At 39.2% G+C, this 27260-nt stretch overlaps 1 protein-coding gene across 1 annotated transcript in view; it reads left to right on the top strand.

Annotated features, from left to right (window-relative positions):
* LOC149868802 (uncharacterized) overlaps positions 1-10602 on the top strand; it is a 300950-nt gene extending 290348 nt beyond the window's left edge. Inside the window, 1 exon segment of the mRNA XM_090037671.1 lies at positions 8833-10602. Coding sequence (XP_089893797.1) covers positions 8833-9006 — 174 coding nt within the window. The 3' untranslated portion in view covers positions 9007-10602.
* The last annotated feature ends 16658 nt before the right edge of the window (positions 10603-27260 follow it).

The raw sequence follows: 27260 nt of genomic DNA, 5'->3' as shown, positions 1-27260 counted from the left end.
CTTTGAGTACCCTGGGCCAAATTTTTCCATGTGGCATATAAGTAACATAGTTAATTTCAGTGGTGTTGTGTACATGGAACTAAGGATGGATGCTGTCTCTGTATCTTCATTCAAATTTAAATATACTCATTTGCAAAGGAGCTGGTATGACCTTCTGCACCTCAGTACCTGAATCCTCCTCCGTGAACCCTTTTTAAGAGGGCTTGATGCAGGAGACGTAGAAGAGATGGGGAGCTTCTGTGCAAACTCAAAGAGAAGTTAGGGTCAGGATATAGGCTGATGGATCTGTAGTTAGATGGATGAGTGGTTAAAGTGATGGATCTATGGTTAGAGTGTCTTTCAAAATTGTGCAGGGAAAGCTGGAAAAAAGCCCCATTGGGATGTGCTCTCTCCTCATGTCTTGGAGAGAGATTGGGTCAAATTATCTGCTTTTGCAAATTGATGCATGTCCGTTGTCAGTTTACTGCAGTGAAGAATATGGCTCATTATTTTCTCACCCTCTTCCCCATACTTGCTTGCACAAGGCCCACCAATTTAATCCTTGATCAAGATTATGTAGCAAGATAGATTGTGTAACAGATACACTTTGCTGTATGTTAACCTGCCAAGTTTAAGGGCCAAATCTATGCGCTGCAGTTAATGAAGGCTTTCCTATTGGTTACCATTGAACTGGAAGCATCCTAACAAAATTAGCTGATAATTCACCATCATATGGCCTGATATGTTACAGATAGCATGACATGGTTCTGCTTAAAAGAAAGTCATTTAAAATGACATGGTTTTCATGTTATTTCATCCATTTCATTGTCCCATTTTTTCTTCTGTACGATGTATTATTAGCATTAAGGTCTAACGTTGCGATCATTAGTAAACAAGAGTTGGCAGTTATTTCTTTATTTCTGAATTGTCTTTTTAAAATTGAATTGAAGATGTAAATTATATATTGACAAACTATCAACTCCTATCACCAGCTCTCCATGGAGATCCATTCAGCCTGCATGGGGCAGTGCAGCAGAGCACAGCCATTGTCGTCTTATGCTCTTTTGATCTCAGGTTGTTTGTACCACCTGCTACTGGAATCAACAGAGCCACAGGGAATTGGAGACAATATTTTGAAAGCAAAACATCCCATTTATTTGTGGTTAAAATCTATGTTCCAACAGAATAAGGAGGAATCTAACATTTAGGTTATACTCTGCTTCAGATGAACAGGGTTGGGAGGAAAGGTGGCTGTGTTGCCTTGTGTGGCAAAAACACATACACTTGTTCCCTGGTTCAGGAGGAAGAAGACAACAAAGCAGAATGCATTTCAGTGAAGACAAAAGATGAAAGATGCAGCACCGATATAATGGTGGGCATTTATTATAGGCCACCAGATCAGGAAGTGGAGGTGGATGAGGCACTCTTCAAGTAGTTGAGAAACATACCCAAAAGTTATGAAATGGTACTGATGGGAGACCTCAATTTGCTAGACATTTTCTGGAAGAACAACAGAGCCAAACATAAAATATCAAGCCAGTCTCTAAGTATTGTGGAGGACAAATTTATTTTCCAGAAGTTTGAGGTCACAACTAGGGGATCATCTTTCTTGGATCTTGTCCTGACTGTCACAGGGAAGGCGAGGAAAGAGGGACAGAAACGAAGACTCCCTTACCTGCAGCTGGTGCCGTGGCGAGACCGGAAATGGCGGCGGGACCTGCGTGGCTAATTAGCCACATCTTTTTGAAACTGTGGCCAGCTGTGGAGAGGAGCAAGTGGAGCCAGCACGGGAAAATAAAAGGCGGTTCGGGCGAAGAAGAGAGAGGAAGATCAGGAGCAGAGTTGCCGGGGAGGTATCTCTGGAACCCCAATTAGGGGTAAGAAGGGTCAGGATGACCTTCCACGAGGCAGCAGGCTGCATCAGAGACTGCCAAAAGAAGGACACCAGCATCACCATGGCGGATGTCCCTCTTCCAGGCAAAGGAGTTGAGGGAGAGGATTCAAGGGTTCAGAACGTAGAAGCCGACAGCAGGGATGGTCCCAAAGAGAGGGTGATGGAAGTCAAGTCAGTGACCCAGGTGGGATCGGCACAGGCTTGGGAAGGCTCCAGGAGTAAATCCAGATGGGGAACAGAGAGCCTAAGCAGTGAGAGGGGCTGCAGGAAACAAGTTCCTACCATCTAGAGCTGCCCAGCAAGGGACAGCGTGGGCTGAATTAGAGGGACCGCCATTAGTCCAGTGTGGCATTCAGGGGGTGCTAACCGCTCGACATATGTGTACCCAGGACAGGGTTAGTTGGGGAATTCTCAGGGCTAGGGTAGCCCATTTTGTGTGAGGTCAGGAATTTTATTGGCAGTGTTTTCCTTTGGTTTCTTTCTGTTTCCCACTTTTGGAGGGGTAGGAGGGCAGGCTGCAGTGGGCCTTAGAGTTGGCTCAGTCCAGGGTTGGGTTAGACCTTATACATCTGTACCTTAGTGTCCATTACATCAAGAAGCAAGGGTCGGGCCAAGAGACTTCAGCAATTCATCGAGGCTGGGTATCAGACCGAGGTGTAGGGGAGGTTGTAGCCTTGCGGAAGACTGCTGTCCAGAGATTCCAGATTCTGGATAAGCCCCAGTAGTTGGACCCCACCACTGAAGTAACAAACAAAGTCATGGCAGGTGAGAATGGGGTGGAGGCTACTCTGGGGTGGGACATCGGTGCTGTACAACCACAGGGATGGAGCGATGAGCAGTCCTACACACCCAAAGCCAGGCGGCACAGGACCAGATGTTCGAAGCCTGATGGGTGCACTGACCAATAGAGAAAGGCTAGTGAAGGGTGTGAAGACAATGGGCAACTTGGGAGGAAGTGATTATGATATAATAGAATTCCAGTCTGTGGGATGGGGAAAGCATGAATTTGGTAAAACTAGGATGCTAGATTTCAAAAAGGCAGATTTCACCAGACTCAAGGGGTTAATAAGCATGGTTCCTTGGCAAGACAGACTGAAGGATAAAGGCATTCAAGGGGGCTGGGAGCTTCTAGAGGTTACAGTGTTGGAAGCCCAATAAGAAACTATTATAATACTATGGAAGCACAAGAAGAATAGGAAGCATCCAATTTGGCTGCATGAGGGGTTTCTAGGATGCCTGAAATGCAAAAAGAAAGCATATAGGCAATGAAAAAATGATCCAGTGACCAAGGAACTTACCAGGAAATAACAAGAACTTGCCAGGACAATATCAGAAGGCAAAGATAAAGAATGAGTTCTCCTGGCAAGGAAGATTAAACACAAAAAGAAGAGGTTCTATCAATATGTTGGCCAGAAAGAAGGATCAAGGAAACTGTGGGTCCACTGTTAACAAACCAGGGGGTACTCTTAACAGAAAATGCAAAGAAGGTAGAGCTACTCAACAGCTACTTAGCCTCAGTCTTCACAAAAAAAAATTAAGCTGCAACCAGGCACCTAATAATGATTATTTAGATGAAAGGGGCAAGCTGGAGGATGAGATAACAAAAGAGACAGTCAGAGAGTTTTGATGGGTCTCAATGAATTCATATCAGTGGGGCTGGATGAACGTCACCCCAGGGTGTTGAAAGAACTGGCAGAAGAGTTCTCAGAGCCCTTGGCAATGATCTTCATGAAGTTGTGGGAGATGGGCCAGGTACCAGAGGACTGGAAAGGGCCAACATAGTGCCTGTCTTTAAAAAAAGGCAAAAAGGAGGACCCAGGGAACTACAGAGCAGTTAGTTTTTCCTCCATATCTAGAAAGTTACTGGAGCATAGCCTAAGGAAAGACATTTGCAAGCATCTGGAGGAGGAAAGTCTCATCACAAGAAGCCATCATGGATTTATGAAGAACAAATCATGTCACATAAACTTGATCTCCTTCTTTGACAGAATAACTAGTTGTGGCAATGCTGTGGATATAGTGAATTTGGAATTCAACAAAGCTTTTGACATGGTCTCACATGACCGTCTCATAAACAAATTGGAGAACTGTGGGTTGGGACAAAACTATGATAAGATGGATAGATAACTGGCTCAATAGCCAAAAGCAAAGGGTAATTATTAATGGATCCAGGTCAAAATAGCAAGAGGTTTAGAGTCCCAGAGGGGTCCGTCCTGAGCCTGATGCTGTTCACCTTTTTTATTAATGATTTGGATGCTGACATCAAAAGCTTCTTGAGCAAAACTGGGAAAGATTGTGAACACATTGAAGGATGGGAGCATAACTGAGAAGGATCTCAAGAGACTGGAAAAATTGAATGAAGTTAACAGGATGAAGTTCAGTGCCAACAAATGCAAGGTGCTACACCTCAGAAAGAATAATCAAAAACACAAATAAAAAATGGGTGACACCTGGCTGGATGGCAGCACTATGGAGAACAATCTGTGTGTCTTGGTAGATCACAGTCTCAATATGGGTCTGCAGTGTGATGCAGCTGCAGAAAAGGCAAATGTGGTTTTGGGATGGATTAATAGAAGTATTAGGTGCACAACGTGGGAGGTGATAGTGCTGCTCCATTTAGTACTGGTTAGGGCTCATCTAGAGAATTGTGTGCAATTCTGGGCTCCATATTTTAAAAAGGATGTGGAGAAGTTCGAGAGGGTCCAGTGGTGGGCAACACAGATGATAGAAGGCTTAGAATGGAAGTCATACAAAGAGAAGCTGAAGGAGCCAGACATGTTCAGTCTGAAGAAAAGACACGTAACAGGGGATACAATAGCAGCCTTCAAATATTTGAAGGGCTGCCATAACGAAAAGGCAAAACACCTTTTCTTGCTTGCTGCAGAGAATAGGATATGGACCAATGACTTGAAGTTGCAGCAATGTGGGTTTATAGTGGAGTGGATATCAGGAAAGACTTTACTGTTAAAACAGTGAGGCAGTGCAATAGACTGCCTAGGGAAGATGTAGACTCTCCCTCACTGGAAGTTTTCAAGAAAAGTTTGGATAGGCACTAGTCGGGGATGATCTAGGCATAGGTATGCCTAAGTTCTACTATGGGTATTTCCTATGCTTCTGGGTTTGCTGGTTGCTCCTGCCCCCACTTTCTGCTATACAGGGTCTTCATAAAGTCCTTGTGCACTTTTAAGCATTAATAACTTAGATTGTGCACAAGGACTTTATGAAGACCCTGTATGTGTCAAGGTGTTTTTAAGCATCCCTCAGAAGCATTGGGTGTTGGCTGCAGCCAACACTGGGGTTTTTGCCTGGGTTGTGGCAGTACACCTGCTGGGATGAAAGCCAGAGGTTCCTGGCTAAAGGGTCATGCCCCTCAACTGAAAGTCAGACTGATCACCATGTTTGTGGTCAGGAAGGAATTTTACCCCATTGTCACATTGGTATGGACTGTGGAGGTTTTTGAGTTTCTCTGTGGCAGGGGTGTGTGTTATTCTACCTGGGATCTCTTGGACATATATTAACAATCTTTTATAGAAGCAGGATATCGGTTGCCGTCATTCCCCTGCTTTACCTGTGGTGCGTTAGGGTGTTATATCCTGAGTTGCATCAGAGTTCATGGCTGTCTTACAAAGAGTTTTTAGATAACGGTTTGTATGAATGGTTATGAATGATCCTGCAGAGGGGTTGGACAAAATGACCTCTGGAGGTCCCTTCCAAGTCTACTTCTCCATGTTTTCTAATGAGATCACTGGCTCACAGCATGATGTATATGCTGTAAGATAACTAGTACATCAGAGAAACATGCACACAGTAGAATTATATCCTCACTATATATGGAATGCTGATTGCAAAACACATAGGCTTCTTAACTGCAGTGTTGAAGGAAAGAGCGTGTGTGGGAGACAAAACCATAAGTATTTCAACATGTATATTTATATTTATATTCCATGAGGATCTGTATATCACTCAGCTATTCAGGGATAAGATAATAAAATAAAAATGCAACTTCTACCAAAGTGAATTAATTTAATCTGAGTAAAAACTCATGGGAAAATGTAATACATATACAGTTCTACTATGTAACAGATATGAATACTGATAATTATGATAGGTTTAAAATTGCTCTTCTATTATGGGCCATTTCTTTCAACTTCCCTTTTACCTTCAAGACATTTTTTAAGCATACAAATAAATTTGTTCTGAATGTGTGTTTTGTGACTGCCTTTAATGCTATAAGCATAATGCTTCTTATTGCTGGAAAATGCATGTTAGACTATTTTAAATGCTTATAATTCTTATTCATCTATCACATATTTTCACTTGAATCAGCAGTAAAGCCTGTGAAGTCAAAGGATAATTGCTAAAACACTGTTAGCTTTTTTACCTGAGTAAAAAAAAAAAAACCTTTGAAAAAGTACCTTGCAGCTACACAGATTGACAAAATGTATCAATTATATTTTTGCTCACTTAATAATTACGCTACAGTAACTATAACGTGAACTTTAGTGTATGGTTGATTAATTATAAGGTTATTGCTATTAAGTCACTTTTCTGAAACAACAGCTTAGCCTTTAATTAATGTAATATCAGACCTCTGGCCAACAGCTGATCAAATTTAAAATCTGAAGTACATGTACAAACTACAATTCAGATTACATAAATCTGAAGTGTGATACACTATGGCTTTGACTGTCTCTCCTAGCACTAAAAGAAAACCTTTCCAGTGAACTTTATGTATTTCCTATTTCAACTCTTTTACACATAAACTTACGGAAAATCAGGAACAGGTCCATTTCCTTGAATTGATAAAACAACTCTGCAATAATCTGCTTAGTACTCAATAGCACCGAAGTGGACCCTAGTATTTGAACAAGTGAAATGACTGGAATTCTCTCTTCTAGACTTTGTATTCTGGGACAGAACTTGTCCATAGCTTTAGAGTCAGCTCTGACCTTTTTTCACACCCTACAAAAGCGAAGATAAAGGTAGCCTTTTTTTTCTTTTTTCTTTTTACCCTTTGGGTAAAATAATTAATACATATAAAACGGGTAGGTGCTATTGGTAACTCTACTGATGACACTTACTAATGGGCAGTTATCTAGGGATGCAGGATCAAGCCTTCATCTCACCACAGACTTCAAGTGTATCCTTGGGAAACTTAGTTTCTGAGGATCCCATGTGTACAATAGAGATAAGAGGTCTACTTTACTTCCTAAGGGCATTATGAACATAAATATGTTAGGAGTAATATATTTCAGCTTTAACATGGGCTGTATTAGTACCAAAGACAAGTAGGAACAGGTACAATTCCTCCTTTCATCATTTATTCACTATCCTGCCAAACAACTGTTATATAATTTACTGTAGGCACCTTGAGCCACAGTAACATGGTGGGATTTTATTGTACCAAAAAAATAAAGTAATGTACCAAAAAATAATGTCAACAAGAACAGTTTGCTTGTTAAGCTACAAGAGAAGGTATAGCATTTCAGCAGCCTTAGTTTTCTTCCTGGCTCTGCCACTGGGCTGGGAATGCAGACAAATCATTTTACCTTTCTGCACCTCAGCTTTATCATCTGTAAAATGGGTCTAAGGATACTCACTTCTTTTATAAAATTCTCTAAAATCTATGATTGAAAAATGCTATGTAAGAGCTAGATATTATTTGTTTTGTTCATTTGTTTTGTAAATGTAACATTTTTTTCTCTGCATGTGAGTTATCCCTTCACAGAACACAATTCATTACAGATCTATTAATTATATTACACTGCATCTGTATTGAGGGATGTGGGTATTCCTTATTTAACCAAAACCATATTTTGCCTTTATATACCTAAGTGATATCTGGTCCCTGGAGAAGTGCTGTTACAAGTAGAGTACTGGGCTAAAAGATGGGAAAGCCTCCTCCCTTCAACTTCAAACTGTGCCTAATCATGTTTTATTCTGCGACCATGCTTTCAGGAGCCGGTGGATATAGCATCTAAAATATGTATAAATGAAAAAAAATGGGCCTTTCTTGACTGCAGAGGTACATAAAGGTAAAATAAGATTTGGCCCAAAATATCTGGACTGCATGAATTTGAGTGGCAGGTAGCAGTGATAGGTAAACAATGGGGGAAAGTATTTACAATTTTCCATGAACTCTGAATCCTGGCTTTTCAGGGAAGAATGTAAGAATACAGTTGGCCATGTTTTCTGATTGGGTTACCTGACCTGTATAAATTCCTTCTGCCTGAAGTACAGGTCTGAAATGAGCTTTCTATCCACATTCATGGGAACTAAGCTTCTTTTCTATGCATGCTTATATAAAAGCAAACAAATCAGGACCATTGAATCATTATGGGATGTGCTGTACAAATAACACAACATGAAAACCTGGGCTGTTTTATGGTAGCTGCAGATGATCAGGCTGGACTTGAATAGGTGACCTATATCCAATTACCAGCCATGATTTATTTACCTCCTACTTTCAGAACTGTTCTTTATTAAGTCAAATGTTCTCCATGTGTCAAGAATCTCATAAGAAGAAATTATCAAAAGTGACCAGAAAAAATCCTGTTCTATTGTTGTACTTAGCATTTTAAAGTCTGAGCAAAATTAGGGAAATTCACATTTCACATATACTTAAATTGCTAATCTCACTGCTGTATCTGTATTAGTGAATATATTTATGATAACTTTTAGTCTATAATGTTTTGGCAGCACTGTTATAAAAATTGTTAGAAGGTCCAGGAGTGGAACTGAACCATGAAACCCAAATTGTAAACTGCTGCTGAGCTGGGTTATTAGTATGACAGTACAAAATTTCACACACAAAACGGCTTCTAAGCTTTTAAAAACAAGAAGTGTGGGGAGGAGGAGAGGGAAGGGGTGAAATCAAATTCACATTTGTTCATTCTAACTTAATATTTCACTGAACTGTGCAGTGCTAATGCATCTCTATTTTACATTCTATTTTTTAGGCATTTGGTGATATTAGTGGAGTAACTCTTTTATATAATGAAGTGAGCACAACCATTCAGGAACATGTAAGTGAATCAGACAACGTGCTGGGAGCCTCTTCACTTATCAAGCTGAGGGAAAGAAAAAAGAATACAGCAAGGTGGAAAGGTATTACTTTCAGTGGCTGCAACTGACTCAAACATGCAAATATAAAGCAGCATGAGTTATAAAAGGAAACTGATTATTCAAAGCAGTTTCTCTTGGAAAGACTAGGCCCCAGTCATTTCTGACAGAGTTTGTATAGTGGCATTTCCAATTGCTGTTCACCTCAGTATGGTATCTTAAGTCTATCACAAGTGAGTGTCATGCAGAGAGAACAGCTGTCATTCTTTCACTGATGAACACCAAAGGTTGTAACACTTTCCATACTGAAATTCATTACAGCTGTAATTCAACTCAGAGCAATATATCTTGAACTAGAGTCAACATTTAAACTGTGATGAGGACATAAATCAGCTAGTTTACTTATAATTAGATAAATATACACACACTGCGCACACACACGTGTCTGTGTGTGTGTGTGTGTGTGTGTGTGCATGTGTGTGTGTGTGCATGTGTACATTTAGATACTGTGGCCCCCATCCAGGAAAGACTTATTTCACATTTAATCTTATGCATCTTGAGATGTTAAACTACTCATAGTGGGTAGAGATAAACAAACACATAAATCTTAGCAGATTAATTTTTGTGTCACCCAAATAGTAACTGAACTAGCTGCCAGTAAAAAAATTGTACCACAGGGTGGGATCATGTGAAATTATAAAATTAAATACTTTCTTAGACCTGGTTATTAAGGTAAGCTATATATTTATTCAGTCCTGCATCAGAATTCACAAGATCTCTAGGCCTGCTGGGAGTCCCACAGATTTCAATGAGATCCCAAATAAGCACAGGAATGTTAAACAGCAGACTGCAATGTACTATATGGAACAAAGTTTCTCTAATAATGCCTTGTGTTATCACCAGGCCTGTCATAACTTGGTTTGTGATGGGGAATTTTTAAAAGGTTCAGATAACTCCCAAAAGATTTAAAGGGACTTTTACTTGGAAAAATAATAGAACTTAATGTATGATTACTTGTTTATATGGGTTGCTTTTTGATGAGGGGGGGAAAAGAATAATCGGTACAATATCAACTCTTGGACTATATTATAAATTATTTTGACTTCATTGGGAGATCATTTTGTCTCCTGAAAGAGCTACATCTGCAAGAGGAATGTGTAGTTCACAACACTAATTTGCACCCATGGTCTTTATTGATATTCAGTGAGTTGTCTACTTGATATGTATATAATATGTTGGATGCTTCATACTGCTGGTGTCTATGCACTTCCCCTCCATTGATTTCTACGAACATTCCTGAGTGAGATGCTTGGAGGATCAATTCATATGTACAATCCACAAATATAAATATTGTATCTATCTTTCTCCCCAAGTATTGGGATTTTCCTATTTGGTCTATAGACTTTTGTCAGCATTATTTGTTGTCTTTGACATTGTAAAGATGGAAGAGATTCGCTGATTTGTATTCTGATATTTATGAATAAAATATTCCCATATTTGATAGTAATTGTTTAAAGCATGGCAATATCTCTATTGTAAATGTGCCAAAGATGACCCCAGTTCTGTGACCATCTTCCAAATGCTTCAGGGATGCACAGCCCTATGAAAGGCATGCCACAGTTATAACCATGGGAGCTGCAACAGCTTTGCATCAGCCAGCAAGAAGGTTTTTTATTATTATTATTATTATTATTATTATTATTATTATTATTACTATAATGTAATTGAGAGGTCACCATCTCAGTCAGTGGCCCATGGTGCTTGGCATCATTCAGATGGGAACTTATGTGGTTAAAGAGATAAAAATTTCATTAGACATGGCAGACAAAAGATAGCACAGTAAGGAAAGCACGGAAGCAGTCAGGAAAAGTTACTTGTCCATGATCACGAAGTGAGAAAAGTTACTTGTCTGTCATCACGAAGTGATAGAGGTGGCAACAAAACACAGAGCTTCCGGACCCTAACCTTATGTCCTATTTGCTATTTTAGGGTCCCTTTTGGGTACATCTGCATCACTGGTTCTTTGCCTTTTTAGACTCTAGGCACCGCTATCTTTCACTTGTGTTTTTGACTATGAAAAAAGGTACAGCAGTTCTTCTGTTGCAAAGAACTGAGATATAGCACAACAGGCCAGGATTTTTTTTGACACTATGGATTTCTGTTTGAAATCTCTGGGTTTATCTTGTGAATCATGTGTTGGTGTTTCCACCTACCTAGAGGTGCGAATATTGTGTGGTACAAAGTAGCACCCTTAAAAGGATCTCATGGCACCATAGGGTGCTGCACCAGCCTGGCTGAGAATCACTGCTGATCTACAACATGGTCACTGCACTCTTGGGGAGGTCTGCTCACAAGAACACCCTACCCACCCACTCCCATTCACGCATGCCAAATCTAGAAGGGTGAGGCCTATGGCTTTTCTTATACATGCTGGAGATGGAGATGTCAAGAGTGGCCACAGGGGATGATCTCAGGGCATCTGCCTTACTGCATTTCTGAGTTCTGTACATGTAAACCAGTGCGAGGGACTGCTTCAAAGTTGTCTTTCCCAGGACCATTAGGGACACACTGTAGACATGCCCTTTACAACCTGAAGAGGTACAACACAGGTGTTGTATAGGGAAGATTCAATCCCCAAGTGTCTTGAACCATTTGTGTAGCATGAATTTACTATTTTATTTATTTATGATTTGCAATTTCACTATTCTGTTTTTTTTCCATGTGTATACCAGTGCTCTGAAAACATTTCATAGAATTTTACTTTCTCTTGTACTTGATGTTGTACACATGTTAATCCATTTTTTTTATTTAAATCTTTGGTTCTTGAAAGTCTGAGACAGCATAACTGACATTAGGTAGATGCGTTATGTGTAAGTGTTAATACTGCAATTTGTTGCCGGGTTTGTACACCATGACTCTGGTTTATTTCCTTTTCCAATTGGCTTTTTTTTAAATACAGTTAAAGACAAAAATGGTTTAAAAATCATATGTATACTTATAAATGGTGAAGTAAATAGTGTTTTAAATGACATTAAATAGTGTTTGGATGGTTTCTCTCGGTCATCAGAGTAATTATATTTGCATGTTTATTTCAGTGAATCTTCAGACATTTTAAATAAGGGTTTGCAGTTTTGAAGAGGGAGCTAATATGAGTGGGTTCTGTTTTATTTGGTGAAAATTGGAGAAAAAATAGTTTGTACTGGGACTTTTCTATGGGTTTCTTATGCTTGAGCTGAGTAGTATTATATATTCCTATTTCACTAATAACAGTTCACGGTATACACTGGTACATCAGGACAGCAGCAGTATTCATGTGCCAAACTGTGGCCCCCTTAATGGGTGAGAAGTTAATCATGCAAATTACCTAATTAAATTCAATGGAATTACCTGTGCATCATGGTCTGGCTCCCTGGAATTTTGACTTCAGACTGCCTTCTTTTGCCTGATAGCAGGACTAGGCAGGAGACAGGGCAAGGTCCTTAACTAATATAAATCAGCACTGCTTCAGAGACTCCCATGGAGTCAATTTACATCTGCTGAGGATGTGGCCCTGAATTCTAAATTAAGATATGCAGGATCTCATTCTTCACTGTTTTCCATGACTTATGCTGGTGTAACTCCATTGGTTTTACTCCAACTTGCAATATAACAATGCTGCAACATGCAAAGTTCTTAAAATTTGAGTCATTAAAAAATAGATATTCCTGTTGCAATTCATTTGACTGCAATCTTTAGTACCAGACCTTACTTACATTTAGATCCACCAATGTCAGTCAGCATGCATAGGGTAAAATTTAGCCTTTATGATGTACTTACTGTTTTCTGAAGCCCCTTATGAAAAACATCATCTGTATCTCTCTGTTATAGTCAGATAGTAATTGCCTGCCAGTGCCTATGCAGTGTTCCTTTACAACAATTTTCTCTCATGTAGCTATATATATGTAGTCATTACTGAAAAGTGTAAATAAAGAATCCTTTTAGTGGTGTAGTTTCCCTAGGTACCTACTGTGCTCTTATTATCTAAAACATACTCCCCCATCTGTAGTTCTGTTCTATTAAAGGATAAAGGCATAAGTATGAATTAAAAATTAAAATGCTTGTTGTAGATTGGAGAGGAAGGTCTATTAAAATGTATCTGGTGCTAGGCTCACAGTACAGTAGATAGATTGCACCGAGCACCAGTTAAGCAAGTGGATGAAAAATGAGTGATGTTCATCATTCAGTTAAATATAGTGCTAAGTGGTATGTGCTAGCATTAAAAGCAAATTACTTAGCACTTCACCAATCACAGCATGGGAGTATTCCATTGGAAGCAGTATTTCCAGTGATGCACAGTCCTCAGTTTTATTAAATAAATCAACTCTTAATGCTTAAGAAAGCAGTTGAAGGCATATTGCTATTATAATAAAAAAGATTTAAAATGTGAAAAAGAGAGAGAGAGAAAGAAAAAGAGAAAATACCTCATTTTAATACAATAATCTTCAATAATGCCTAAGTATGATCCTGTACCACAAAGCTAGTATCTCTGTAATGCTTCCTTCCATCTTCTGTAGTTTCCTCATTTTTTTTCTTTTCCCATTAATGTGTCCTTTTCTGTACTGTTGTCTTTATAGTCCTGCATTCTTTCTTTAGTCTTCTGATCTTGTACTGAACACGGTGATGAGCGCTTTTCCTATACTCCTTTCTTTTGTTCTCATTTGTGGCAAGGTTAGCATTGTCCAGTAAAGTCCAAAGACTAAAAGGAAGTATGTATAAGTTTGGTTCTGGCTCCAAATACTCACTTTCCACTCTAACCCAGTTTTCAAAATGCTGCTTTCTCCACAGTGCTAGGTGATGATGGATAATGTTCACTCGCAACACCAGCAGAAAATGGCTCTTGTAAGAGGCGTGTTGATGGGTGGCCAGGGACAGCATGAAAGCCATGAGGCATAGGTTCTCCTTAACTATCCAGAGATCAGTTTAGGCATCTGAAATTGTAGCACTCTGCAGAGAAAGACCTCCCTCTTTCTCATAGAACAACCTAGTGGAAAAGTCCATGTGTTAGAACTGTTGGGAATAGTTTACATAGGTGATGATGGAGACCTTTAATTTGTAACTGATTGTACTTGAATTGCCACACCCTGGGCACATCTACACATGCACGTTAATGCGCATTAGCCTGTTTTACTGTGCACTGAAGTGTCACGTCAAAAACAGTGTTGATAAGGTAATGCACAGTAAAAATAGGCTACTGAGCATTAAGCATCACTAAAAAAGGGTGTGCTTTTTCTACTATGTATTATGTTAGCCTAATGCACACTTATTTGGTACCTCCCATTAGAAGTACTAAATTTAATGCACATTAGCAAAAGTGTAAATGTGCTCCCTAGCATTTAAAATGCACATGTCAGGCCCCCAAAATGTTGGGATTGGCATAAAAATTATCAAAGTTTGAGAAATAATTTGTTTTGAACTGTTCACTACAAGCAGAGGTAAGCACAAAAATAAATCTTAGCAGATTAATTCCTGTATATGTCTTCTTTTACATTGTGGTTCTTGTCAGCTTTGGGAGGTTAACAAGCTGAGAACTTCAGGTAATCAGGAGTTGAATGTTTTTGTAAAACACTTTGGTACTCCCAAACTCGTAAAAATCATGAGACTTGGTTTGACTGGGAACCCTTACATTTGGGAAGAACTCTGTTATTCCAAATGGCCTTCCACTTCTGTGTCAGTGCCAAATTGGTTCATTAGGCATAAGAGAGAATTTAGAACCAGTTTTTTTCTTAATTAAAGTGTCTTTTTTTTAGGGCAAGACTTTTCAGCATTCTAGAATAATGACTGAAAACACTGAAGAAAAACACTGTTCTGCTCCCTAAAATATTACAGTTCTTCTTTTTAGATATCTTCATTCTTGCTGGCAAGGAAATAATTATATGCATGCAGAAGTTCGCTGTTCTTGTTTTACAAGATCTTTATTCAAAATCCTCATGCTCAGCTCTTAGCATAATATGGTCTATTTTCTTGAAGGCTGCAGTGTACAACTTATTAAAACTATTGGGATAATTAAAACACTGGGAGAAAATACGATTTAACCTAGTTTTCAAAATGTAACACTTTTTGCCCAGTTTTCCTGGCCAGCATGTAATTGTTCTGATACATCTTGTCCAGTCATGCCAATCCTGTCACATACACTAATATGAAATAACGACACGGGACTGACTTAACTAGACATAATAGGGCACTTTTTAAAGACTGTGTGCACAAATCTTGCTATTTGTTAATGAAATTTTTCCTCATCTTCAAAGCTTTCACAATTTCATATATTTATAACATTATCCTAGAAAAATTCAAACCATGGGATACCTCCTAGCAAATAATGAATAAGTAAAAAAATCAATAAATAATAGTTCCTAGACAACATTGCATCTTAATAAAACTCTAAACACAACAGAAACAAACTGAAGATGAATTTGAAGCATGTTTATTAAATTGGTAATTTTTGCATCTGAAACTGTGTGTGTATGTGTGCATGTCTGCGAATATTACGTATGCAAATGTAATATGTATTATAAGAGTGTGCATGCAATATAGGTACATATTATGGATGTTCTATCAATGTCAGTATTTGCATTCTTGCCTTTCCAGCTATCTTGGCTAAACAGTTGTGAACAGATGACCATGTCATCTTTCAAACTAGTAGTTTCATACATACTTCCTAGTATAATTAAGAGTATTGTTACGCAGGTAACACTTTAGTATCTCATGGCAGAAGTACCAAATTTCAATACATGGAATGAATATAGAAAATACTGGGACATAGCTCCTGTTCCTTCTCTTTCCTGTAGCAATCTATTGTTCAACGTCATGACCGTGCTAGCATTTAATGCATGGGACCTATTCCATTAAAGTCAATGAGATGATTCACGTGCTGAAAATTCTGGCCTAGGACCAATAAGAAAAAGAATAAGGAGACAACATATTGTGATCATTGCTTGCTTAGAGAATCAGTGCTTACATGTAGACCACTCCTCCCAGCCTTTTAGCACAACATTCTCTTTCCAGTTCCTATTGTGGTACTCATGCAGCATGTTTTATATCCCACCCCATGGGATATTGTCTATACACTCTTTTTCCTGCTCATACAAGAATCCTACTTCAATGAGCTATGGCTTCCAGGGTTGTTTTGCATGGTGACATGGAGCATAGTGGTCTGAGCAAAGGAGAATGTAGTTTACACCCACAAAAACAGTAGCTCCCAAAGCTTTCTTGTAATGAGAGAATTCTTTCAGTGGTTTGTCTTTCAATTATCTTTAATGTTTCATTTTCCCCTTTAAAAATAAGTTTTTATGTATATTGGGTTTGATTACATGAGATGCTGACTGCGTGGCAGCCAAATATGCCTGCGTAGTAGTGTCTCATGTCAAAAACCATGAGACACTACTGCGCAGTGGCATCACAAAAAAGGCATTCACTGGTGCCATTGGACAGTAACTCTGGTTACTGTGCATTTATTTAGTGCTTATATAAGCAAGTACTATATAAATGCACAGTAATAAGCAAGTACTAAATAAATACACTGTTCTGTAGCATCTCATGTAGACATGTCCATTGTGTATTAAAAAGGGTTTCTATAAAAAGCATCTGTGAATAGCACAGATGAACTACTTTTCATAGAACCTTTCAAATTAGCAATAGAAAGTCACAGTTAAACTGTCTTTAAACTTTATCCCTGGAGTTTAGTGTAGGAGTCTCATACAGTTCATTTTTCAGTACTTTGTCCAGTCCACTTTTAAACAACTCAGTGATTGGGCATCCACCATTTCCATTTCATACTCAATAATGTTCTGGCATTTCCGAGCATTCCACTCACACTTTCCTATCTTAACTTCATTCCCTACTCTTAATTAGGTCTCCAACTTCACTTTGTACTTTAACTTTTTCAAATACCTATGAAGGTCCCTTTAGTTACTGTGGGTGCATCTGCACGAGACGCTGTGTGTCCATAGTGATAAACTACAATGACATAGCATCAGCGAGCACAAACCGTGATGCCAATACTACTGCGCATAGCAATGAGCTTCTTTCAAATTAACACCTGAAAGATCTCCCCTGTGAGAGAAACTCTATTACAAGAATGAATGCTTCCCTCCCAATCCAATCTGGGAGGAGAGGAGAGCAGCAGGGTAATGCTCCTTGCACTTTCCCATTGGAGGAACAGGTCAGGGGACTTGCCGTGGTCACTCTCAGGGAGGAGTGGAGTGACTGCCCAGTGTTCTCCACCCGCTCCCCAGATTTAGGTTCTTAATCTGGGGAACAGGTAGATGTCATTGCTCCCCTGCTCCAGTCTCCTTCCAAACCACTCAGAGAGGGGAGTGGAGCAGCCATGGAATTTTTCTGCCAAATCTCCAGGCCAGGGATTCCCAGTAGGGGGGAGACATGGAGAATTTTTCCCCACTGCTCCACCCCTTCCAGGGATTGGGAGGAATGGAGCAACTACTTCTCCTCACCTTCTCCCACACTAGGATCAGCCGAGTCTGGGGAAGATGTGGAGAGCAGGGGAAAGGGGAAGGGGGCTACAGGCTGAATGCTCCTTCTCCCAGAAAGATCTGAAGTGAACTCCTGTTTGAGGCCGTAGTAAAATTACTAAATAATCAGTGGTTTTCATGTATCTTTATCATTTAACTTCCCTTGGCCCATACAGATTTTGGAAAGCCAGATAAGAACATATGAAGAAAGATTAAAATAACATGAACAGAGAGGTGGGGGAAAAGAGAATGTTTTGTGTGTGGTGGTTTTTTTGGGTTTTTTTTTAATGATTTTGCTGATGTATTTTGTTGCCGTGATTTCCTAGTGATTTATTTTTCTGTCTGTATTGAGAATTAAAGTCCAGCCTCGAAGCCCAAGGATAAGCACTGTGGACTGGGGAGTGAGGAAAGAGGTGGGGAAGAAACCTATACAAGTCTGTATGTTCTTCAGTGGCAGGTAGCCCTGCCACTCTTCAAAGACTCTGCACTGTAATAGAGGATGCAAACCTTGCTTATATCCTCTCAGAATACTTCTGATGGATGCTGGATTGCATCAGTGGTTGATTCCAGTGGTCAATCTCTGCCTTTCCCCCAATACCTTTTCTGAATTAGTCTCTGTAGAGCTGACACTAAGTCCTACCCCATGACATTGCCACAGGCTAAAGGCATGCACTCTGCAGTGGCAGCTGGCAGTTCTCCAAACAGCAAAAGCATTTTGGTTATTCTGGGCATGTCTACATGTGCAAGTGCTAAATGACTAGGCAGTACCCATGGGTACTGTGCCGTCCCGGTAGCACACGTGTCATTTTCAACCCTACTGCTCAGTAGCAATTAGCTCTGCGGCGGCATCATGGTTAGCGCCTGCCAATATTATGTCTGTGTCACCATAACTCATCACTAGGGTGACATAACATCTCGTCTAGACGTGCCCTCTGTACTGTGACCTTTTTCAGCCACTATATCTCGGTGTGAGGTGAAAATAGAAAAAAAGGTATCACAAATAGCACTGGTTTGACTGAGGAATCCTAACTTGGAGTCTTCTCCAGCATTTGGAGTAGATGAAATCTGAAGTGGGGTGCACTGTGGCTTAACATTGATTGGAGTTCGATCAGGAACAGAAACATGGGGATGTGATCTGTGCAGAAGTCTGCAGCATTTTTGCCAGTTTTCCAACGGTTCTAAAATAGGAGCAGTTTCTCTAGGTAATTAGGTTGGAATTATAATAGTTTGGGTTTCTTTTATCCTCGTTATATGGATAACACAGATTTATTTTTCGTCTTCCACAGACATGGTACAATTTCAAAACTGACACGGCTCTTATCAGAAGTTAATAATTGGATAGTGCAACCCATTTGTTTGATAACGCTGAACTGTTCATTTTTGGTTTCTCAAAGCTAATAGGCACCGTTCCTTCTTTGACATTTGATTTTAATGGTTGTAATGTTGCTCCTGTCTCAACAGTTAAATGTCTAGGTGATTTTCTTGACTTCCAGCTTTCTCTGCAGACTGCAGGAGCCTGTTTTTAACTCGTTTGTGTCTGGAGTAGCCTTTTCTGATTCCTTAGAATACTGTAGCGTTTGGTGAAGAACCAAAGAGGGAATGTTGCATTCCCAAGGCAAAGTAGGTCATGTGTGTGGAAAGAATGTAGTCTGCCATAAATACTAGAGTCAACACCTGTTAATAGCAACTTGCCAGTGTTCTGGTGCTATGTTGCTCCTAAGTAGCCTATAAGTACTCTTATAGGGAGTGTCATCTGAATACATGGTACTGAAATGTTCTCAGCAGAATTGTTGCTGATAAGAGGTTGTTGCTTTTACAAAGATTTGCTGCAAAGAAGTATTGACTGTATTTCAGTAGTAGTTGATCAAGCAGTTGGAGCATTGTAGAATTTGGCATACTGCATGATGGTCTTGTTATATGTCTACTGAAGCCAGTTATTCTGGTATAAATCTGGATGAATGAAGTGGTGGATGAAACCCTTCTGAATGCATGCACGTGGATATAGAGTTTCCTTCAATGTCTTCATGTGTTACCATTGGACTGGATTATAGCAGTTCCTTTTTCTCTAGCCTTCCAGCAAAATCAATTCATGAACTATAGAACACTGCTTTAAGGCACTTTTTATGAGATGAGCCTAATCTACATATGGCATTGTCCCTGCTTTACAGTCTTTTAATTGGCTACAAGCAGCTTACCATATTGATTGAAAAAAACTTCTAGTTACATTTAAAGCTATAGCTAATTATGATCTTTCTTCCCTCCTTGTCTTTTTGATTTGTAGTTCAAGCCTCCTTATACAAGAACTCACTCTTTTCTGCCAGCCCAGAATCTCCTTTTATGGAATTCCCTTCCACCCTTGCTATTAACTTCTATTAAACATCATGTAGGAGCCTCTACTGGTAGCAAGATACTAAATTTGATGGACTAATCATTTAGTGCACTGTGGCAAATTTTGCTTTCCAAGTAAATACTGACAAGCATATCAAAACATCATTAAATTTGTGAAGGCTGGGAGGATCTTACAGTTAAGCTGAGGATGATTAAAACAAAAAACATTTCTTTAAAATAAACACCGGATGGAGAATGATACCTTAAAGTTGTTATTTTTTATATATATATATATATTTATTTTTTATATATATATATATATATATAAAAATATTTTATATTTTATATATATACAAGTGCAGAGAGACTAGCTGGTGGAGATACCCAATCCATAGATAAAATTATATATTTTTAAATTTGTATAAAGCATTAATAAGTAATAAGTGAAGGAATAATGGTCATTAATAGGTACAATGTTTCTGGTATTAGGATTGAGGAAATACTATTTGGACCAAAAATATAATTGTAAAGTTTTATTTTCTAGTTGTTTTCCAGAACTTTTACAAAATGGTAATTGTTCTCAGACTTTGATTCAAAGGGTCCATACCTTAAAGTTCTCGATACAGCCCAAATGCTGTATCAAAAACTGCAGGAAATACAGCAGTGTGTCCACACAGGTTTCAAGTTATTTATTTTTTTTGTTTTATTTTCAGTTCCATTGAAATCAATGGAAATGTTGAAATGTTGAGAACTCCATATAATGCCATGTTGTGCCACTGATTAAGGAAACCAATATATTTTTAATAAATGGACAATGATACAAAATGATGACCAGGATTTCATCATAACTTAGGGATTCAAATGAGATTTATTCATGTTAAAGATCTAGAAAATATTATCAACAATCCCTTTGATGTGAATTATTATTTTTATTGCTCCATGTCTTTGAAATCCATATTTACTTTATTATTTAAATTTTTTAAATTCAGATTAAGGAAAATAAGTCCTGACTGAAAGTTTAGCATATATGAAAAAAAATCTTTTTTTTTATAGACCTGTGATCAACTATATGAATAATTACCAGCTAGGAGCAAACAATGCAGAGGGATAGTGTCATTAAGCAAACAGCGTGGGGTTATTACAAGGTTCTGGTCACTGGCTCCATGTTAGAAAAAATATAGTTCTTTGAACCACTAGTCTAAACTGGTGATAAAATACCACGCGTAGGCTCACATTAAGCTGGATAATATGCAGGCTGCTTGATTTGTATTGAATATGTGTCTGGTGGCTGGAACCCACTGTAATGAACTAGCCCACAAATCACAGCTTAATGGGAATCTACTTATACATATTGCTTAATTAAAAGTTGTGAGCTTATTAACATGTGTCTTTGGCACTGAGCTTTGGGGATGTAATCTCTGTGCAAATAAGACTAGGTTGTAAAAGTTTTATAGATTGACAATGATATTAAATTCCATACCTTAGTAACCCATCATTTTCCCAAAGAATGGTTCATCTTCTATATTTATACACTGTTTTGGCAAATTATTTGTTTATATTCTTTACAACATAGGACTGATTCGTTATATTTAAGAAAGCCAGTGCCATGGATGCTTCATCTGTTTTCCCCTCTTTTCTGAGTGTTATTAGCCATTCTGCCTGACATACAGTCTCAGAGAGTCTTTTTATTATTATAGCAGCACCCAATAGCATAGCAACATTAGTTAGGGCAATGCTAGAGTTTCCATTATAAACCTCTATTTTCAGGGGTTTAAAATTCCACTGTAAAAATTTGCTCCAGGCTCAAACTTGGAATAGAAGCTCTGGAGTGGGAGAGAACATTGTTAACAATTAAAACAAAAATCTACAGTATGGTGTTCTTTTTAAGTTATAGATGTGAAAAAAGGAAATATCATATAACTACTTTCAAGCAGTTTTTGCGCTCTCATTTATTTTTCTTCTATTTTTACATGACATTATATTTGCTGTTAAACCTTTACCTTACCTTTTCACATATATTTGTATTATAAAAACAAAATTAAAATACCAGGTCTACACCTTTGAAATCATGAACCCTAACATACGTACATCCTCTTCCCAACATCATGGCTGGACTGCCCACACTTAAGCTATTATGCCTTGTTTGCCCTTTCTGTCTAGGGACTCCACAGTAGAGCAGCTGTCACCAGGGGCCAGCAACAGTAAATGGAAAGAGATGGGCTTGTTGATGGTGTGCCAGTTTGTGGCACACATCTGTGTTCAGGTGTATGATCGCCACTTGGTTTTTTGAGTACTTGTAACAGTCCTTGTTAATTAGATGGTCCATTTGGTGGTGGGAAACTAGAAAACTGAAGGGAACTTTGCCTGCAAGGCAAAGGAATCAATGACCCCTCAAAACTGAATGTACCTATCTTCTCAAAAGTGGAAGTTTTCTTTTTTCTTTCAGTAAGCCCTTTGTCTTTGAGTGGGGTCTATCTTGATAGGGAGGGTTTGGGTTTTGGGTACGACCCTTGCCTCCACTTGTGTGTCTAGATAGGGAAGCTTTTTCCTGAAGCTTGTCATCTGGTCAGGGGGAGAGAGATTAATTTAAAAGGTGTGCTTCTCCAATCTAGAGGGAGATGACCATCAAGGTACCTTGCCTTACTTAAAGAATTTGGATCAAATCCAGTGACCCACAAGGAAGAGATCAGACTAAAGAGGACTGCCTTCAGGAGCCTGCTATTTTCTACAGAACTGCACATTTCTCTTGCTTTTTAGAAGTACAGTGTATGCAACTTTGCTAAGCGTGTCTCATTGCTGTACTATCATATGGTCCCAGAGAAGTGCAGCTAAGGAAACCAGAGATCTTAAATGCTGTCTGTGAACTGGATTGTATGTAACAATGAATGGTGAAGCAGCCAGGGAGATTGGGAGGGCTGAGACACTGTTCAAACATCTAGAGGAACAGATTGCAGGGCCTCATTGCCAAAAGACATGAAGAGTGTGTAAGCACGAAAGCTTGAAGAAAAATATTTTATTTTTTTTTGTGATTTCTTAGTTCGTCTAATAAAAGGTATAATCTCTGAACCAAGAGTTCTAGAGTTTTGCGTTTCTTTTTGTCTCAGACCAACACAGCTACCAAATACATCCCTGTTACATTGATTAACACTCTTGAGAACATGTATTTACATCACACGCTCTGTGAATGCCCAGCATGTATCAAACTCTGTATTGCATCACCACGCACCTGATCCTGAAATTGTACAGTTCTTCATTCCTTAAACAGCTAAATATGTTACTGAGGGCCCCTCTACACATCACAGGTATCACACAACTAGCTGTTTAATTATGTAATTACCTTGAGACCAGCTACACATGCAAAGTACTTATCACGCCATAAAAAAGCTCCAACTAGCTGTAAAGTCAGACCTCAAAGATGTGTACTAGCTTTAGAGCTGGTTGCTAACAAGCTTTAATTTGCATGTGTAGCAGGGTCTCCTCTGCAGCGGGGAGCCCCATCAGCTGCCAAAGATTGCAGCTGCAGGGGTGCTCTATTGCTGGCTGAGACTGAGAGTCCCGCAACTAAGGGGACTCCCAGTCCCAACAGCTGCCGACTCTGGGTCCTGGCAGCTCAGCTTCCTCTACATTCCCCATTCCACAAGCATATGGAGGGAGATGGGCCTGCTTGCCCGTGTTTGTCCCTTGTTTAAGATGTGGTAAAGGAATGTACTATCCCTGTCTAATGTTATGAATGGAGAATTTAGATTCTCTCGCATTTTCCACTTATTTTCCAGGAATATAAATGCCTACACAATATATAAGACCATGAAAAACAGGCCTCCTTAAGGCTTATTTAGATGTAATGCCTTGTTTTTCTCCTGTTTGAGTGTTTCAAGTGTTATGACTTAAATCACTACATGATTATACATGTGCTACATCTAGGTCTCTGAAGGTATTGCAAAGCCACAGCTAAAGCCTTAGGTCCAAAGTTCTTTGTCCTTTGTGTTTGAGCAGGGGCATGATTTTTATTCAAACCTTTCCCCCTTACAGTATATAATTATACTTTTTCGTGTTTTAATTGATATTCATATCAAACTTTACTCACATTAATGGAGTTCACAGTTAATCTTCAGGGAGAAATCAGCATTTTTATGTGAAATTAGGTGTATATTGCTTAATCAAGACTTTTTCAATTTAATTTACTCACAATAAGTAATCATGCTGGTTCTCTTTCAAAAGTCCCTTTGTTTCATTATAGCTAATAATTTTAACACAGTTATAGCTAATTATCAAAGAAAACTAATGAGGCTTTTCATGACATAGTGCGATAAGTATTCCTGTTAAGTTGTTATGCCTTTTTGTACAGTTTTTCCAGAAAAGCCCACAAATGGGCTTTTGATTCAAGCTTTTCCTGTACTATATGTACTCTGTAAACAGATTACACATATTCAGGAAATCAGTTTTTCAAGAATTCAGGTTTCTACAAAACAAGTTAACTGTGGGTTATAATCATAGGTAGTGATTTGGGTCTTGTGGTTTACCTATCTGTACTTTTCAGAGATAGGGAACACCCCCTTACAGAGATGTGACCAGCATTATATTATATGTGTGTTAGACACTAGGGGTGTGTGAAGCGGGCCCTATTCAATTCGGATTCGGCCGAAATTAGCGACAATGATTTGATTAGTTGATTCAGATCACTGTCCCTAATTTGATTGGGCTGAATCTGAAGTTTCAATTCTGATTCAGAGAATCAGTGATTCGGACATAGACACAGGTTTAAAAGTTTTTCCTACATACCTTGAGGTATCAGGTGCAACTTGTGATTGCTGCAATGCTGGGGTGAATGGAGTGTCCCACAGGAGCGCGGGGTGGGGAGGCTCCACATTCTCGATGGTGAACCTGGAAGTGGACTGGAGCTACTTCCGGTCCACTTTTGGGTCTGCTGGTGAGCATGCTGGGGGGAGCCCTGCACCGCTCTGGTTCAGTGATCAGCTACAGGGGGACCCCAAACACCCCCCCAGACCCAGGAGGCACCAATCACGAAACCACGCATTCCCTGGCAGACCCAGAAGTGGAAAGGAAGTGCTTGTGGTCCACTTCTCGGTCTGCTGCTGAGCACACAGGGGACCCCTACCCCATGCTTCTGTGGGACACTCCATGCACCCCCGCATTGCAGTATTCACAAGTCCCTGCTACCTAGATATATGTAGACAAAATATTTAAAGCTGTCTCTCTGCCTGAATCTCCAACTCTTTCTGAATCTCTCTGATTCGATTTGGATTTGGAAATTTGGCCACTGAATTGAGCCGTATCTCCACCAAATCGAATCAGAGACCAAAGCTTTGCACACCCCTATTAGACACCAGAAAAACGACCTCAGGAATCTCAGGATCTATGAGAAGAAAGAAAGCAGTGAGTAGTGAAGTCTTGAGATGAGTGGACAGAGTGGTGGGGCTGAGGCAGCAGTGACATGACTCACTTCATGCCATATAGTTAAATAAACCTTAACTATATAACCAAAACCTTTATTTCAATTAAAGCAAATAGGAAACTTCTCTGGAAAAGTATATTCTTTGCCTCCCTCTGACTTCAAACTCAGTAATATGTCAGTGAAGATTCCCTGCCACATCCCTCTGCAGATGCTTTCAAGATCATAGTTGCTGGCATCCTTGAGCGACGCTCCTGAAGACAATCCTTGAGTGGTCACACCAACATATTTCTAGGTCTGGACAATGTAAGGGGGCATGCAAAAGGATATTCTGAATGGACCAGGCTGCTGCCACAGTATAAACATGTCCTTGGGCTGGATTTTGTCTACTAAAAAACTCACAGCTGACATCTGCAATATATAGATGTGTCTGAAGCAACTGTATTAAATAGAGGGTGTTGGTTGTAGCCATGTTGGTCTAAGGACATAGGCAGACAAGGTTGTTTGTGGCATTTGTGCCTGAAACCTTGCAAAGAACAATTTTTCCAACTATTTAGTTGGTCTAATAAAAGATTTACCCAAAGAACCTTGTCTGCCTATCCAGATAATTGTATGGTGGCACAAACATATTTTTGAGTGATAGTTTCAAAATAATGCTTGTTGAATTCAGAAACAAGCTAAACTATATAGCTTGATAATATACAAATGTTTTGGTCCACATTTAGAATTGGGACTTGTGATTCTAAGGGCCTCGTTTTTGGATGTTCAACTTAAAAGACCTTAAAAGGGGCTCTAATATATATGGCTTCACAGCAGCTAATAGAAGATTGGGGGGTGGCAGGGAAGAAGATGGGCTTCACATGAGACTCCTACTCCCACAAAAGGGGTTCTTTCCTGGGCCACATGAGAATAATAAACAGGGAGGGCAAGAAGTGTACTAATAGGGCTGGTGATTCCCTAATGGCCGGTCCAGGGTGCACAGGAAAGGATGTGCTTTCAACCTACAACCTACTCTTCCTCTGCCATCTGCTTTCCCTGAAGCCATTATGGCAACATCGTGGGCCTAGACTTGTAGCATGCAGTTAGGCACCTGCCATGTTATTCAATATAATTATCTCTTGTTCATACTTTTCCCTACCCTGATCTACAGCATCACACTAACATCTACAGTCTTCTTATCATGCTACCAATATCTAACTTCAATTACCTTGTATTTTTAATTTCACAGCTTTGGTCTATAGGAGAAATCTTACTTTCTTAGATTTGAAAAAAGAAAAACAAGCTTAATAATGATAACTAACACAAGATTTTCAAGAAGGGTTTTTTTGGCAATATCTTTTGTTAGACCACTAGGCATTTTGTACCTGATAACTTGTCTAATATCTCTCCTAAATATATAATAGATCTAATAAAAGTTATCACCAAACAGATCCTGCTTCTCACCTAGTCTCAGGACCATCTTACCTACAATAATACTACTACATACATATATCTACGTTCTTGTTCTTTATTGCACATGAAGGTGAGAGTGTAAAATATTTCAAGAACGGCCATTTTGATGGCACTTGGTCCAAGTGCAAAAAGGAAAGATTGGCAAGCTCACATTCAGTTTTCATGAGATTTCCTGTCTAATTGTGTATATTAAAAAGGTTTGAATTACCATGCCAAAATTCTGAGAATTCTGAATTACTAGTTCTAATCAGTACCTGATGCTTTAAAATGCTCTTTCCCTTTTTATTCCTCCCATGATACAAAAGTGTCTTGCATTATCCTATGTTTAATGGAAGATTTGGTGCCATAAGAAACACAATCAAGACATTTCTCAGTGACAGCCAATATGTTACCATCACGTTTTCCTCTATGCTACCGCAGCTTCCTATACTCCTGGTAACCTTACAGATAGCTCTCTGTGGGTGTGTCTACATGTGCATTTACTGTGTGGTATGTTACTGTGCAGTAATCGGCTTTCACGCCAGTGTCTACATGTGCAGGGATTACAGTGCAGTAACTTTGTGTGTGGACTGACTCAGGACTAAAGTGACTCCCAAGTCAGTCCATACAGACAAGGTTACTTTGCAGTAAG

The sequence above is a fragment of the Crocodylus siamensis genome, chromosome 3, assembly GCF_052110815.1.
Source record: "Crocodylus siamensis isolate JL-2025a chromosome 3, ASM5211081v1, whole genome shotgun sequence".
NCBI lineage: Eukaryota > Metazoa > Chordata > Crocodylia > Crocodylidae > Crocodylus > Crocodylus siamensis.
The sequence above is the reverse complement of the archived record's forward strand: the minus strand, read 5'-3'. Positions and strand labels throughout refer to the sequence as shown.